Source organism: Haliotis asinina, chromosome 2 (genome assembly GCF_037392515.1).
Source record: "Haliotis asinina isolate JCU_RB_2024 chromosome 2, JCU_Hal_asi_v2, whole genome shotgun sequence".
Lineage (NCBI taxonomy): Eukaryota > Metazoa > Mollusca > Gastropoda > Lepetellida > Haliotidae > Haliotis > Haliotis asinina.
This window is the reverse complement of record NC_090281.1, coordinates 59,985,248-60,001,791: the sequence shown is the minus strand read 5'-3', so window position 1 is coordinate 60,001,791 and position 16,544 is coordinate 59,985,248. Positions and strand designations below refer to the sequence as shown.

At 43.0% G+C, this 16,544-nt stretch overlaps 1 protein-coding gene across 1 annotated transcript; it reads left to right on the top strand.

The window, feature by feature from the left end:
- The first annotated feature begins 3,626 nt into the window (after positions 1–3,626).
- LOC137272742 (uncharacterized) lies at positions 3,627–15,860 on the top strand. Its single transcript, XM_067805126.1, has 10 exons — positions 3,627–3,700; positions 5,195–5,641; positions 6,068–6,306; positions 7,336–9,109; positions 9,324–10,043; positions 10,532–10,610; positions 11,181–11,348; positions 11,861–12,147; positions 12,632–12,817; positions 13,732–15,860. The coding sequence occupies exons 1-10, from the start codon at positions 3,632–3,634 to the stop codon at positions 13,981–13,983; spliced, it is 4,221 nt and encodes a 1,406-aa protein (XP_067661227.1). The 5' UTR covers positions 3,627–3,631; the 3' UTR covers positions 13,984–15,860.
- Positions 15,861–16,544: the final 684 nt, after the last annotated feature.

Below are 16,544 nucleotides of genomic sequence, written 5' to 3'. Positions count from 1 at the left end.
CAAGCCAACTCATGTTGCCCATATTAGGGGTGGGACCGGTCCTACCCGGGTACCCCACCCTTTATTACCCAACCGTACCCGGATACCCGTTATGTTAATTCCAGACATTACATTTGTTAGAAAGTGCAATATATTTCTCAGATCGGAGGCTAAATGCTCGATTTTTTCAATATCTTAATCAGGTATTTTATTCAAAAGCTCTGACTGTAATCATATCTAAATCTTCGAAAACTATTACACTGAAGCAAGTCAGTTCATTCAGTGACATTTGTAACATCCTTAGATTATTTCCATTTACTTGGTATCATCAATGCGCCGCTACTGGCCAGCCTGTATCAATGCAAATGGTTGTATCCGACATGGGTACTGCTAACTGAGATGTAGAATCCACCATTTAGTGCTTGCCTCTCCTTTTATGCCTGCATTTGCTGATCGCTCATCTCACTTATAACCATAACGAAACTAATATTTACAACAGTCAGTTTCATTTTCTCATCATCATATACGTTGCCGATTTGAAAATATTGCAATAATGGATCAATTAGACAAGGGCATAAAATAATATTCATGCCATAGATGGTCGACAACGAAAGGCTAAACACGGTATAACAACGAGGTCTTGTATGCACCTCTCCTGTGCTTGTGATTCCTCCAGGGACAGAAATTCATGAACTAAATACAATTTTCACTCCGGGGATTCTCTGAAGTAGAATCGTACGTACAATTCTAAGATGCTCTGGTTACGAATCTGGGTCTCGTTCCGTGCTCTCGTTGCATGGTGTCGCTAGAGTTCCATAACACGGTCACTTAAAATGCCTTGAATGGCGGCTGGGGTAATTAATCAAGCCCATGTGACTCGTGTTGTTTCTGATATTTCAGGTATAGAAAAGTGTTGATAACATACACCGATAGGTTGAGAGTGGCAGCCTTCGACACACAAGCCTAGGGCGGCGGCAGTAGAAAGTGGACCGGCAACAAAGGAGGTCCTAGAAGGTTTTGTTCCGTATCTTTGGGTCATCGAGCAACTGCACAGCCCTATGAATGGGAGGTGGAACTGCATGTACCTGTGACAGCCTGGCTGTTGGACGAACAGACGGGGGTTCCTGGTAAAATCAATGAAGAAAAATTGTGACATTTTTGGACGTGTAATAACTGTCCAAGCCCAAATACTGGTCATGTGACAATGTCTGACCAGGGTGGTGTCGTCTGCTCACGGAGGAGCGTACCACGAACATAGCAGACGACAGAATGGGTAATCTGTTCTCGAAATCACCAAGTAGATCACCCAGCGTGAAACCGTTCGAGGTGACGTCACGTGCTCGAGCAGACGACAAGACTCCATCAAAGGTGGGTTTATAACAATTCGTTCTGTTTTGTGAGTTTTTCAACTCGGTCAGTTTAACAAACGGATCTGAGTAACGCTGTATCACGTACACTTTAAACAAGAGTTGGTGTCAACTGATTATCGTATAATAGTTCTTATCACTCGTACTTACTTCTAACCCGTAACGAACTATTTGTAATTTAATCAGCAGGTTTAACAGCGCATTTGAAAGGCCACTATGGCGAGGCTGGCAACGGGGAAGTTGATATATCGCTATTTCATATGGCGAGTACTCGCTGGCGAAACCTAGCTCTGTGATTAAGAAGTGTAATTGTGAATAAACCCACGCAGTTTGATTAAGTGGAATGCGTAAATAATCATTCAATACTAGGACTTGACATATATATTGTTCCTGTCCAAGAATCTTATCAAAGAGGAGAAAATGTTTCGGTGGGACTTACGTCGTTCCTATGTGCCAATACTGGGTAGCAAGGGAGTCTCACTGTTATGCGTATCTATGAACGCCTTTACCGGCAACACCTAGCGCACGACATCACAAAGATAACATTACGTGTTTAACATTAAATGATTTAATGTAATTCTTGCCACGAGGGCTGTGACTCCACGTGGAGAGGGTAGTGTATCGCAGATTGCAGTTAATATCTACACAATCACCATGGCAACAAAGAAGCAAGCATCGGTATTTCGAGTAAGTTTTATTCATACATTTTGTAAACCAAACAGTGACTAACACCAGTTTTTGTTTCTGATCACTGACTGTTAATTCAGAGGTGAACACAAGTAGGTTCACTATAATCTTCATCGATGAAAACATTTTCATCTCAGGAAAGGAATATTGAAATTCGTTGAAATGATATTGTTGTATCACAAGTTTGCAACCCTGCAAGATATTCTTGAATCTTGAAATGTTTTGTATATTTGAATCTTTCTGCTGAACGATCAAAGGATTGGATACAGACAGTACGATATACTGGAGACTTGCTCAAACCTTTCGCAACAATCATGAGCAAGCCCGGGTTTTTCTCATAATGTTAGCTAGCTAATGTTGGCTCACTCTGAAGCAGGTTCAAATGCTAATTCATAACAGATACTATTGACTCCACAGTTGAAGGTGTCCACTATGGGTTGTTTACTGGTCACGAGGAGAACGTGGGTTCATGTACCCTCGATGTTTCTTTCGGGCTCAGGGAACATGAACAAACATCCTGGGGACATCAACCCTTGGGCCCAGATGGACGCATATACCTTACCAAATACATCGATGTGAATTATGAATTATTTGAAGCACGGGTACAATGTTTTTTGTAGCCACCGCTAGATTTTGCAGACAAGAAAAAAAAAAGATTTAGAGTTATCTCCCCTCGTCCATTTGAATTCGCAAAACATCGGTAATCTCATGTGTGATTCAATGTTATTCGAGATTTGAACTGAGACTCCCGTTAATGAAGACAACGAAGATATTCTAACGTCCTGAAGAAATCAATTAGCCAATCATCAAATGCCCGTTTGTTTCATATACATGTAGTAATGTTCACAATACCTTTAACATTCCAGTAACGTTTACTACATATGACAACATGAAAGGCGACTATGCTTGTCGTAAGAGGCGACTAACGGGAACGGTGGTCAGGCTCGCTGACTTGGTTGACACATGTCATCGGTTCCCAGTTGCGCAGATCAATGCTAATGTTGTTGGTCACTGGATTGTCGAGTGCGGCGTAAAGCTAAATTCACTCACACATGACAAACGAAAAGCATTCACCGAACTGATCCTACATGCTGCGAATTTATACAGTTACAACTGGAGAGTAAAGATGTATTTAGACCTCCAAACGATCAAACGTTTCACAATCTAGAAAGGTATTTATCAGGGAACACATAAACACTGTTCAAAGGAAACTTTCAAGTAACAGATTATCCAAGGGTCGTTTTTATCGGAGCCTGTCGCAAAAACTGGATCTTTTAACCCTAGCGTTATCACGTGACCACTTTGAAACCGTAGTAACATTGTAGGACTCACAAACGCAACCATGTTTCTCGCAGTTGAAAAAAAAATCGCCATGTATATTGTTAATTAGAGCTTCACAAATAAGACAAGTTTGTCGAGGTAGGGTCACCCACTGTAAACCTTGACTCTCACAACCTGCCACCACCGTTTCTTTGAATCACTATGGCCAGGTTTACAGTACAACTATCTTTATCCCTTCACCCCCACCCCACTGTTCCCACCTTCCCCCGTCACCGATCAATGGTTGCACAACCGGAACCCCAAGTGTGTTGAGTGTAATGGACACCACAACGTCTTCCTGTAACGCGTCCCTAACAAGCCTGGAGATCCCAGGTACATCCACACCGGTATGTTGGCAGTCACTGTGTTATTGTTATCATGATTATATACACATGTGTTATCATGTATATATCACCCTGGAGGCGTGTTATACTGGATATATACTGAATATAGAGGGATATCATTCTACCGAGCTGCTTCCAGTTGTACAAACGTTGTATCATTACACCATGTACATACACCTACAACAGCATATCACGTTGTATTTATACAAGAGGTTGATTGTGGTATTAACGAAGACTGTACCCACATTCAGCACACCATTACCATATCTCCAGACCATTCGTATACAGAAATAAACGCAATGCATTATGAAGACGTACTGAATAAACAATAATTTGTATGTAGAGAAGTGTCTGTGGAAGGTGAAATCTATTCACTGTTACAGTTACTACAGGATGTAATCTTTGACGTGGTCAGAATGTTAAAACGTCATCAAAGAACGAGTTTATATTCGAAATATTGATATGTACTTAGTCATGTGACTTGTCGATAAGTTATGATAAATGACTTATGATTAATGAAGCGAACACAGATATATTGGAAATGTCCACGTTTGTCCTGTAATAATAATCAATATTAGGATCGACCAGAGTTCATAAGGGTCATAACAGAATATTACTAAGTATTCGGTCACACCCATGCGTGCAACGTGTCATGGCATCTCGCCGATAAGGTCTACTCGTATTATACCAAGAAACGTTATCGGGTTGTATTGCCTAGCATGTTTCTACACATACTACAATGTAAAAAGTTGACCCCGAGAACACATACTTGTGTTCGTCATAAAGCCAGCAGCTGCCAGCTCTCAATGGGACATTGCTTCAGTCCAACACAGGTGCTGTAGTACCAATGCTTTTAGCAGGGTGTTGTTCTCAATAATATACCATCCCCCATCTCCCCGATATAAACAAAACCTGTTCTGTAGTTCATGTTTGGTTGGCTGTTTTGACAGATTGATTCATTCATTACTGTTTAACGCCACACTTGGAAATAGTCCGGCTATACGACATCGGTCTGTAAAGATCTGGATCAGAAAATCCAGTGATTAACATCATGAGCTTGATCTAAGGAATACAATGACGCGTGAGCCTGACGGCCCGATCTGTTAGTCTCCTTTTACGAAAACATGGGTTGCTAAATACCATTTCTTACCCGGATCTTCACGGGTGGGTTGATTTTGTGACACGAAATAGAAATCATAGTATGTGAAATTATCTACAAAATTTAACATACGGGTAGACGCAACAAAAGTTCGTTTGCCTGGATATAATCGACAAACCAGTTTATATCAGCATCGTTCAACATCTTGGACAATAACATGAAATGAAACAGATGGTTCGACAATCGAGTATTGGGTTTAAAGTGACCTCGATCTTTAAAAGGGCGATACGGTACTGGAAGCCAGGACCATAGTGTCTCAATTTACATAGAAACAGACCATATCTATTATATGGAAACATGTAAAGTTTTTCTCTGTATGTCCATTTCTGTCCTCACAGATACTAGTGAATGACAAACACCACGATGAACTGACCATCCAGAATGTCCGCCAGATGTCCCCCTACCCGGGGGAAGAGCGTGAAAGTGACAACGTTAGTCTGGGTATGTCCACCGTCAGCAAAATGAGCGTCAAAACCCCACCCCCTGGGGACATGCCAAGGTCCCGTGCGTCCAACCGCACCCCGATCCCCCTGCGTCCAATGGAGGTGGATGAGGAGGTACTGGGTTATTACAAGGAGCTGCAGCTGGTGATGAAGGACAGGGGGTACGCGGACAGGTGCCCCTCCCAGTCCATGCTGCAGGAAGTTAAACAGGACTACCGGAAGCTGAACATAGAGTGGCCGGAAGATGATGACGGAGTTATCTGCCCCTCTCCCCCCAAAATCTCGAAGAAAGATATTCTCAGTAGAGAAAGGATTAGGGAATTAGACCAACATGTATTTAACGTAAGTTTTATTGCTTGTTTGTAATTAACATCACCCTCGGTACTTTTCGAGCTGTATGATTCAATCGAGTCCGGACCAGACAATTGAGTGATTGACATCATGAGCACTGATGTTTAATCATATTCTGTATTTCTAGTTGTCTAAACGCTACATTGTTTCGTTCTTCTTAGTTCCACTTTTCACGAGAGTTAAGCACGGGTACCGAGGTAGCCTTTGTAACTCTAACTTACGATAGACATGTAAAAGAATAAAATGAAGCGCGTCATCGTAGCCCAGGGTTCCGGCTATCTATATACATGTATGATGTTTATTTATCATTTATTTTGGCTTTATAAGTTCGTACAATCTGGAGTGCTTGTTAGGGGATAATATAACATAAAATACATTCCTTGTGCATAACTCACTCACTCAACTCTAATAACCTAGATGCCCCGAGATTTCCTGAAGCAGCCTCTGTTTGACCTGGTCCAGTACCTCGTGGAAAAGGCGGAGACGGAAGTTGAGGAGGCGCATGTGCTGTACCGCTGGTTGACGTTCCAAACAATGGAGGAAGTTGTGACCCAGAACGGGCAGGTGGACATTCCCCAGGACTATACCACGGTGTATCTCCAACGCCTGAAAAGGGGTTCGCTATCATATACAGACGTATTCGCGGAAATGATGGGGTAAGTTATACAGGTGGGGGGTGGGGTGGGGGGAGGGGGTACCATGTAATATTCTACCTATGTATGGATTTGTACTACCAACATTTTTTCTGATAGCTGAATCTGTGTCTTCATGTCACTAATTGTTATTGGTCAAGTACAAGTCATCATACCCGTGAAGATCCTGTCGGAACTGGTCTTCAGTAACCCATGCTTGTCGTAAGAGGCAACTATCGGGCTGACAGGTGTCGTCGTATCACAAGTATGTAGATTGGTGCTGAAGCTTCTGACCAGTGGATTGCCTGGTCCAGGCATGATTATTTACAGACCGGCGTCATATAGCTGGAATACTACAGGAATCTTTGATAGGCATTCTAGACCTTGAGTAGATGAAGGATGAGGACTATGATTTATGGATATACAACTTCTTTCATTCAGTGAGTGCGACGTTTCGACTGATGACCACTGGCGTCCCATCAGTTTGTGTACATCGACCCTATTAATTGTATGAACAACTCATTTTCTTCTCATTCATTGTAACAACAATTCATGTATATATTCACTCCTTAAAATTTAACACCATGTAGTATTTGCCTGACAACGACATTAGTATCTATGTCGAAACGCCGCACTCACTGAATAAAAGAAGTTGTATATCCATTAATCACAGTCCTCATTCTGTAGCTGGAATATTGTTGAGTGCGGGGTTAAGGAACCAACTAAATTACATATGTATAAACGTGTTAGTCCTACTCATGCCGGTGCTTGGCATTACATTACATCAAGTGTAATAGACAAATATCCTTTGGTCGTATCCCTCTTACACCATTTTACAAACTGACGCTCTTCAAAGACAATCTTCAAAGCGGCGTTAAAACCACGACTCTTCCTCATTCTGTGTATTTGAAAGCGGTAGACGATACTAGTGAGTATTTTGGGTTTTTCGCTGCTACCTCACCGCCCCGCCACCAAATGACACTAATCTTTACAGTTAGGAGTAGGGTTCAATCATTAAATGGTGTCATGTCATGTTTTGTCTGTTTTCCGTAGCTTTACGTCTATAGAGTGCGTGAAGATCACTGGTTTGATGAGAGTATTCCCTAAGCAACCGTGTGAGACTGTCACCAAAACGGAACGGCATAACTGGTGTGCTGTGTTTCTAAGGCGCGAGTGGAGATTGGTCGACTGCTTTCTCGGGAGCAAACTATGGCACGATACTCAAGACCTTCGTCAACAGGAAGACTTACACAAGATCGACTCCAGCTCCTCCTTCGCTGCCGACCTCAACCACTTCTACTTCATTCCCGACCCAGAGCACCTCATCTTCTCCCACTTCCCTGACAGGGATTACTGGCAGCTTCTACCGAGGTTCGTCAGCAAGTCGGAGTATCTCACTATGCCGTACCTGAAACCTGAATTCTTCTGTCTTAGTCTCGTCTGTCCACAGGACAAGATTACTGTCCCCACTAAAAACGGGATGTGTAAACTGAAAGTGAACTTCCGTAAAGGTTCAGGAATGAAATTTTCTTACAGACTCCGTAAAGTGGAATCAAAGAAAAGCAATGTGTCCAAAAATGCCAGTCTTAAAAATAATGTGTTCTTGGAGAACTCACTGAACTCCCGTCGTGCCACGTTTCTTGTGAATCTCACTGAAAAAGGCAAATACGTGATAGAGATACGGGGCAAGTCAGGGAATCTGTACATGGAGAAACAACCTCACTTGTGTTCCTTTGGGATTTCCTGTTCTCAAGGACTGACGGGTTTCAAATGCTACCCCAACAATGACAGGAGCGAATGGGGTCCAGGAGCTGACGTGGAGGCTGTGGGGATGGTGCCAGTCACACACGATTGTGGCATTGTTGAGACCAAAAATGGAGAAGCAGAAATTGTGTTCAAAGTGCCAGATAACCTCAGTTTCTTTCACGCGGTAACATCCAGCAGCGGAACGAGTTGTCCTGAATCGTGTGTCGTCCACAAGTTGGATAAACAAAAGGTTGTTTTCACTGCCAGGCCGACGGTAGCCGGAGATTCATGTCTCAAGATATTAGCCAGACCTGAACAAAGTGATGGACACCTCATTCATGTATGCAATTATCTCTTAAGGTGCTCAGAACCAAACGAATCTGTTTTCAGTTTGCCTAAAATCCCTAACGGGAGAATTGGATCTAGAATGATGTTGAGGAAACTTGGAATACGTGTCATCAGTCCGAAGGCAGCTCTGATTTATTCGTCCCCATCTGGCAGGATAGATGTGAAAGTACAGACGACCAAATCAGTGATTGTCAGGGCAGACGTCGCACATCACCTCAACAGTGTCATTCAAGATGTGTCGGACTTTGTGCTACAGACCGTGGATAAAAACATTGTAACGTTCACCGTGAAACTGCCAAAACATGGAATCTACAACATTAACTTATATGGTAAGAGAGCAGACGACAAGAAGTCAACATTGTCTGATGACGTCACAGGGCCAGTAGAAGAGAGAGATGGAATGTATTTGCTTCACAATATTCTTGTCGTCTGCCACTGGCCGTACAAAGACTGCTCTGAGTTCCCAGTAACGCTACCCAGCTGGGGACAAGGATGCAAGTTGAGCGGACCCCAGAGGAAACATCTGCCAGCAGGGTCCATTCTCAAATTCAAACTCACTGTGCCTGGCGCTGATGATATCGCAGTCTTGGATGGGGACGACTGGCAGCATCTCCACACGGAAGATGGTGCATTGTGGGAAGGGGACATCATGGTGGACGGTGACCAGGCGGGCTCGTCCATCATAGTCAAAGCATCATATAACGGAGAGTATCGTCCTTTGCTTCAGTACCAGGTACCATCTTAGACTTCAAATGGTCTAATTCGGTTACAAACATTATTAGATATTTGGCGCAGACTCAGTTTGTTTACAAACAACATCATACAGCTGTAATACTGCTGAAACATATATATGCTCAAGATATCCCCACAACTGTACAATCGAGATTTCTCATGAATATTACAACCCAAATTAGAGTCATATACACTAATCATTGATTTCTGTACAGGTGCTGTCGTCAGGTGAGTACGCCTCTCAGAAGGAACAGAGGAAGTACAATATCAGAAGAGCCAGGGAGAGAATCAAGAAGCTGAAAGCAGAGGGGAAATGGTGCGATCCACCAGAGGACAGCGTTGTCACCGGCGACGATGGGGATGATGTTTCGCTACAGATTGCTGACGATGATGGGGATTCAGATGACATGGACAGACAGACTGAAACAGAAAGTGAGGTGGATCCTGCAGGGTCACTTACTGGCAGTTCCACCAGTACATTGCGAGCCGGAGTGAAGAAAACCACGATTCAAGTCACAGCTGAAATAAATGGGAAACCAAGGGACATGCAAAGCAGCAGCAGCTCAGATAGTGTCATCAGAGAACCAAAGTCAGCTGCAAAGGACACACCAACCGACGATGGTGCAAATAACGGAGTGGACGATACAGGCATTACTTCCAAAGTCAGAGATGCTCCCGACGCTGCTAAAACTGATAACGACATCAAGGGGAAGAATACCAAATCCAAGAATGAAGACAAAGGTGTATCCCAGATTCCCAGAGAACAAGAGGAGCTGAAAGATAATGACATCACCGCCAAGGAAGGTGCTGAGGATACAGACCAAGACGTCGATGTGAAGGAGAAAGTCGAGCCGATCATGAACAAGAAAGAGGTTTCCTTTGCTATAGAAGATTCATCAGAGGACTCGGATTCAGAGATGTACGAAGATGATGAGGTAGGTGTCCAACGCTAGAAAATAATCTGCTGAGACAGATTTCATTGGGAAAATAGGCAACATCATTTTGATAATTATGTGAATGACTCAGTGGTGACACTAGGTGTTCTTGGAAGAGGTTTGTCCTACCCAACTGCTGCCAACTCCTACCCAACACCACTCAAGTTCCATACATGTACATGTGTTTGAAATTGTTTGTCTATGAAACTTGTCACGGGTACATTCGTAGAAGAAATGGATAATATAACTTGGACGTGTGTGTGTGGGGGTGTGAAATGGTATGCCGGGGTATTTGGTAGTGATTGTGTCATGCATAGGTAGGTTCACGTCTCAACACTGCTTTTCTTTGGTATCAGTAATGCTGTCTTTTTATCACTTGATATTCCAGTGGGAGGTACTTCAAGCTCAAACACGACTTTGGTTTCATACTGTGGTCATACAAGGAGGCCACAATGTGTAGTATAATATTCAGAACACTGTTGTTTCAGGAAAGTGATTTTGAGAGTTGGCAGCGGAGGCAACGGGAAGAGGAACAAAGAGAAGAGGAGAGGACTATTCTGGACTTTTGTAGGTAGCTTTGATCTCCGGGAAGTCAGAGTTAGTCTCTCAATCAGATACAATGCCAAAACCACCTGTGTTGTTTATGCAAATAGTGACTGGATTTCGTGGTTCATACTTGATCGCTTACCCGTAGATGACGTCTGCGTTACAGTACTGTATGGTTGTTTATTAGTAAATAGTGTTCGAGTGAGTGAGTTTAAGTTTATTCCAACTCTATGGAGGCGGTCTGTAAATAATCGAGTCTGGGCCCATACAATCCAGTGATCAACAGTATGAGCGTAGATCCAAGCAATTGGGAAACGATGGCGTGTGTCAACCAAGTCTGACCACTCGATCACGTTAGTCGTCTTTTACGACAAGCATGGATTACTGAAGATCAGTTCTTACCCGGATATACAGGGTATATAGCACATGTTAGGAAAGAGGTGAGCAAACAGTGATTCATTCGTAGCACAATTGTTTCCTTAAGTATCGTGTACAAATACATAAATGTAACTGTTTCCTTTCATCAAGCCATGCCACTACATGTGTTGGTCTGGCGTACATATATACCGTCCTCCTTTGTCTTTTGTCCAGCTCTGCCAGTTCGTCTGCTGCTGAAACGTCTACAGGGCGCCACCAAGCGGAAGGACAAGAGCGAGCTGAAGTCTGCCATGTCTGACTTCCAGGACCGAGAGCTGGACACTTCCAGGCGTGAGTTCCAGGAGGCCAGAAGGATCCTCTCTATCCTTAACCTCAGAGACGGTGAGTAGCTGGATACAGTCAGTTAGTGAGTCTTTCTAACACCCTACTACACCAAATTTCACATATCGTATCCATGTTTGGAATAAAAATCTCGTCAAAAGGGAAGGCAGTTTCAGGCTTGAGTTTATGATTGTACAATCTGTTGTCGTTTCGAAACGTGGGCCCACCACAGGAGTCGGGGGTAAGGGTAGGGGATGGGAGGTCTTGGATTGAGGTAAGGTTTCAAACAGTGAGGGATTGTGGACTTACACCGCCTTTAGCAATATTCCAGTAATATCGCAGTGGGTGACATCAGAAATGGACTTCACACTTTGTACCCATGTGGGGAATCAAACCCGGATATTCGGCGTGACGAGCGGACGTTTTAACCACAAAGCTACTCCACCACCCCAGGCTTCAAGTAGAAGTAAGGCTTTGTGACAGTCATCTGTCAGCTGGAGCTGTAGACGTTCCCAAAGCACAGAACAGTTAATTCTCTGAGGTCGCTGCACTTTGTGCATGTACTGTTGCAGAAATCCTGGACACTCTGCAGAGGAACGACTTCAAGAAACTGAAGGTAAAGGTCAGCGATGCAGACAGAAGGGGTTTCTCCTCGGAGATGAGGCACGAGATGGACCTTGCACGTGCAAGGCTCAAGGCTTCGGAACACGTTCAACGTTTGCATGTGCAGATGACAACGACTTGTATTGACGTGCCAACTCTTTCGGAGATCATCCGTTACGTCAAACCCCCGGCGCTCGTTCACCACGTTGTCATGGCAATGTTACTTCTGATGAATCACCATGAGGGGAAGACGCGGGTCAGTGTGGTAAACAGATATAGCGTGTGATAATGAAATGATCGATACTCAATTAAAAACGTTATTACATCAGTCATCTATTATAATATCAGTCACTGGTTTTGTATGTTCCATACAAGATTATTTCCCGGAGTGTACATGACGTAATGTTAGGTTTTGACAACATGGCGAACATGTACAAATCTCCAAGGAAAACGCAGAAACCTGAGTGCCACGATTAAGAGTGAGTGAGTGAGTGAGTGAGTTTGGTTTTACCACCGCTTTTAGCAATATTCCAGCGATATCACGACGGGGGACACCAGAAAATGGACCTCACACATTGTACCCATGTGGGAAATCGAACCCGGGTCTTCGGCGTGACGAGCGAACGCTTTAACCACTAGGCTACCCCACCGCCCCGGCACGATTAAGAAAAGAAATTAGATAGCATTACCGGAGTTCATTCAGAATTTCTTGCCCATTTTCAATATATCTTTGTATTCAGCGGTGGAAAAAGAGTCACAAACGATGCGTCATGATAGGATCCATAAAGCTCTACCAGAAGGTTCACCAGGTGCAGATCGACGCCATTGACCCAGCAATTGCTGCACGTGCACGACAGCTGCTTGAGATGTATGCCCCAGATGAAGCCGGCATGGTCAGCCCGGGGGTGGGAGCTCTCTACGGCTGGGTAAGATTTACCGACCTCAATGACCACTGAGTGAGTTAGTGAGTGAGTCTGAACGCCAGTTTGAACTGGATTTCACGCAGCATCAAATTGACAAGGACCAAAAAGAAAGAAATGGTCAAAACATTTATGGTTCCTCACGTTTGTAGCGATCATGTTCTGGTGCTGTTTTTACTAGTGCTGATAGATAAAGGTTTTGTTCGTCGGACCCGTTAGTTTTTATTGAAAACGTTCTTTATTATAAATGCCACCGGCGCATGTCCACTAAATACAAAATGATGTCCTGTTTATTATGATTTGTGAGAGAAATGTTACCCATGCATACAAATGATAACAATTAAAACAAACACATGTTTGTCTATACACTCGATTCTGAAGATTCGTTGACTTGAATCAAGTGTTCACAATGTGTCAAAGAAGCTTTATCTATACGTTTCTCGCTACTATAATAGGGTATCCTTCAGCTGTACAGCTTTTAAACCACCACCACCACTCGCTGTATGGAAACATTCTTCGTTATTACATGTTCTTGGTCCTGTGGCCGTTACACTGAGTAAACCTCTTCAATCAGACCTGTTAGTTTAGAAACCATGGTAACCTTTCGTTATGAAACGGATATAACTACGTACTTTACAGGTTCTGACAATGTGGTTTGTTCGATCTGACTATGTGGTTTGTTCGATCTGACAATGTTGTTGGTTTGAATATTACTTTGACATGTTCCAATATATCCTATATTTGAAGAATACAATGTGGAGCACAGTAACCGAAAGTGTGTCCACCCGCCAGAATGCAGGTATGAGATGATGCTCTTATTGGTCCACTGCTGTTGTCAGTCTGTGTTAAATAGGGCCTATCACCCTTCTTCCAACGTGTGCAATCTGCCCTCTTCACTTCATCTTCATCAACTGTTGCAGGTGCAGGGAGTTGTGGATGAGGTTCTCAGTAACCATGACAACGGAGGCAAACCAATCAAACCGGCTACCATTAAAATGCAGCGCCAGATCTTCAACGACGTGAAACCGACGAAGACATTTGACTTTGTACGTGATCGCTTCAGGTCCACGTCTCTCGCAGCGGTGAAGCTGAGGTACAAGGATGTCAACAACAAAGACAGTCCAAACAGCAAATCCGTGCACGACCTCAGACGGGCAACTCAGAATGAATAATGTTTCGTTGTTAACACCCACGCAGAATTTTTATAATCTTCATATTGTTTGATCAGGGATGTAAGTCATAAACTATCCTGGCTAAACAAACAACCTTGTATATGATTCACCTTCAAGGCCTGGCCAGTCAGCGTGACGCTGCGACTTGATATATCGCATACAAAAGTACTTTTTCGTGCGATGTTTCTACACTGTTCCTGACACATTGTTAGTAAAGGAGGCAAACTTTACTGAATCGCAAAAGAAACCCAACTCTGTTTTTGTCAAGTTTTTAAATATAAGACTTAAACGTAAACGCTTACTTTTTCATTTTTTCGAAACTTGCGTTTCCTTTGCAATATATAATAACTTGAAAATAGGCAGTAATTCCTGCGTCTACATGACGTAGCGGTGGTGGTGTTGCCATATGGTTAAGGTGTGCGCTAATTCCAGATATTATTATCAGTTACCATAGTAACAAGTGGAAGCTTCTAAACATTACATGGATTAAAGCATAAGGGGTCTGGGCAAAGGGTACAGCCCAGCCTAATCCCGACCTGGGTTTCTAAGAGTTTCAGTTGAGAAAATCCACGACCATTGTAGTTCGATTATCATCAGTATGATGTAGAATATTCCTAACTTATTAACATCATAATGATATTAACAATCACCAGTATACATACATTTACAAATTATCTATGTTTATCATGTGCATAAAATGTAATCTTTCATGTATAATATTTTATTGTCTTTAGACTAATTCCGGATAACTGTGACATGTTACCACTACTATGCAACATATGTTATATTTGGGAATGACACTTTCTTAGTAAAGTACAAATTCTAGTTCTTTTTATAGTTGAGTTACATATGGGATTCGAACCCACAAGCTCAGAGTCAGGCACCTAATCGTCAGCACACATCTAGACTGTGGGCTTTGTTTACCCCTCTGATAAGTGTTAATTGGCGCGGCTCCCACGGCCGAAAACTATGATTGCGCAATGCCATTTAGAAAGTCTAGACTACCAGTTGTCCGGCTGTCATTTTGTGGAGGTCACGGTGGGTGAGCGGGTCAGGTGGCTGATTTTGCCGATTAGGTGCTTGCCTCAGAGGGTATGGGTTCGAATCCCGGACGGGACTCAACTAAACAAAATAGAATTTGTACCTTACTAACAAGGTGTAATCTCAAATATAACATGTTACATCTGACCACTTTATATAAATGGCATTGTGTAATCTACTGCGTAAGCACTTTTTATGTATAGCGAAACCTTTAAAGCCGACACCCACTATTAGACGATTCTTATGAACGTCTAGACTTTGCTTCGTAACATTTATCCGTCCATCCACGTATGTATAATCGGGGCGATTTGACCATGGACCCTGCCGTACGCATTGATGGGTTTCACTTTAATGTCCAGCTGTGATACGATGCGTTGGATCTCTCCGAAATATAGGAAGTCACTCACTAACCCTGAGTCAACACTTCAACTCATTCAGATACGTGCACATGTGATACTGAGTCATAAACACTTCCATAAATAGGCTTTAACACTGTTACTCCTCAATGGCTTTTGAAATATACATTACATTACGTATTGCGCATGTAGTTTATAACAAATATACATTTGTAGAATTTAGTCTGTAAAGATTGAAACACGTTTTGTATACTTCATGGATATAGTTGCGGAAAGGCTAAAGAAGGCTAAATTCTATTTCTTAATCACTTAAAGTGTAGACTGTTTTTAAGAAATGCTATAGTAGACTGTCACTGAACCTTTCGGTCATAACTGAAACTGATTATTGTGAATGCTGAGTATGAACATGATAGCTGACAAGCAATTCTCCATGGTTATTGTGCATGGCAACAATTCCAAATAAAATTCCTGGACAGTTTTCTTGTTGTTTTCGCCTTAGTTTCTCACAACCAAAGTGAACCAGGTGAATATCTCTTGTTGTTTGTGTAACAGACGTGGGGTAACAGTAACTCAATAAACGACGCGGGATGGGGCGTGGAGAAGAAATTCAATATAAAACACCGTGATAAGTTGCAGTCTAGCGGCAGTTCGATACACCACACGAGGATATGACGTTCTGTAACAGTAGCTCAATACAAAACACGAGATGGGTGGAGTCCGGCAGAAATTCAATACAAAACACAGTGATAAGACGTGGTCTATCGGTAACTCAGTACAGCACCCCTAACTCTAACGTTCTAACTCTATAAATCACAGGAGTGTGGGACGTTCTCGAGCTGTAATTAAATACAAGACATGGGGATGAGCCGCGGCCTAACGGGAGCTCAAAACAACACTCTGGTGGGGCGTGGACACGTGTTCAGAACAACCACGGGGTGGAGCGTTGTTTAACTCCATACCCACCACAGGAGCGTGGGGCGCTCGCTCTCTACTGCAAAAGGGCGTGGTATTACAATAACTCAACGTATGATTGACTTATCATTAAGGCTTTGTGACAGTCACGAATTCTGGGATATCATCCGGGTACTCACGGAAGAAAAACAATAACAAAAGAAACAACCAGTTCACGGAAATTGCTCCGCATCAGTGCGACACGGCGTGCTG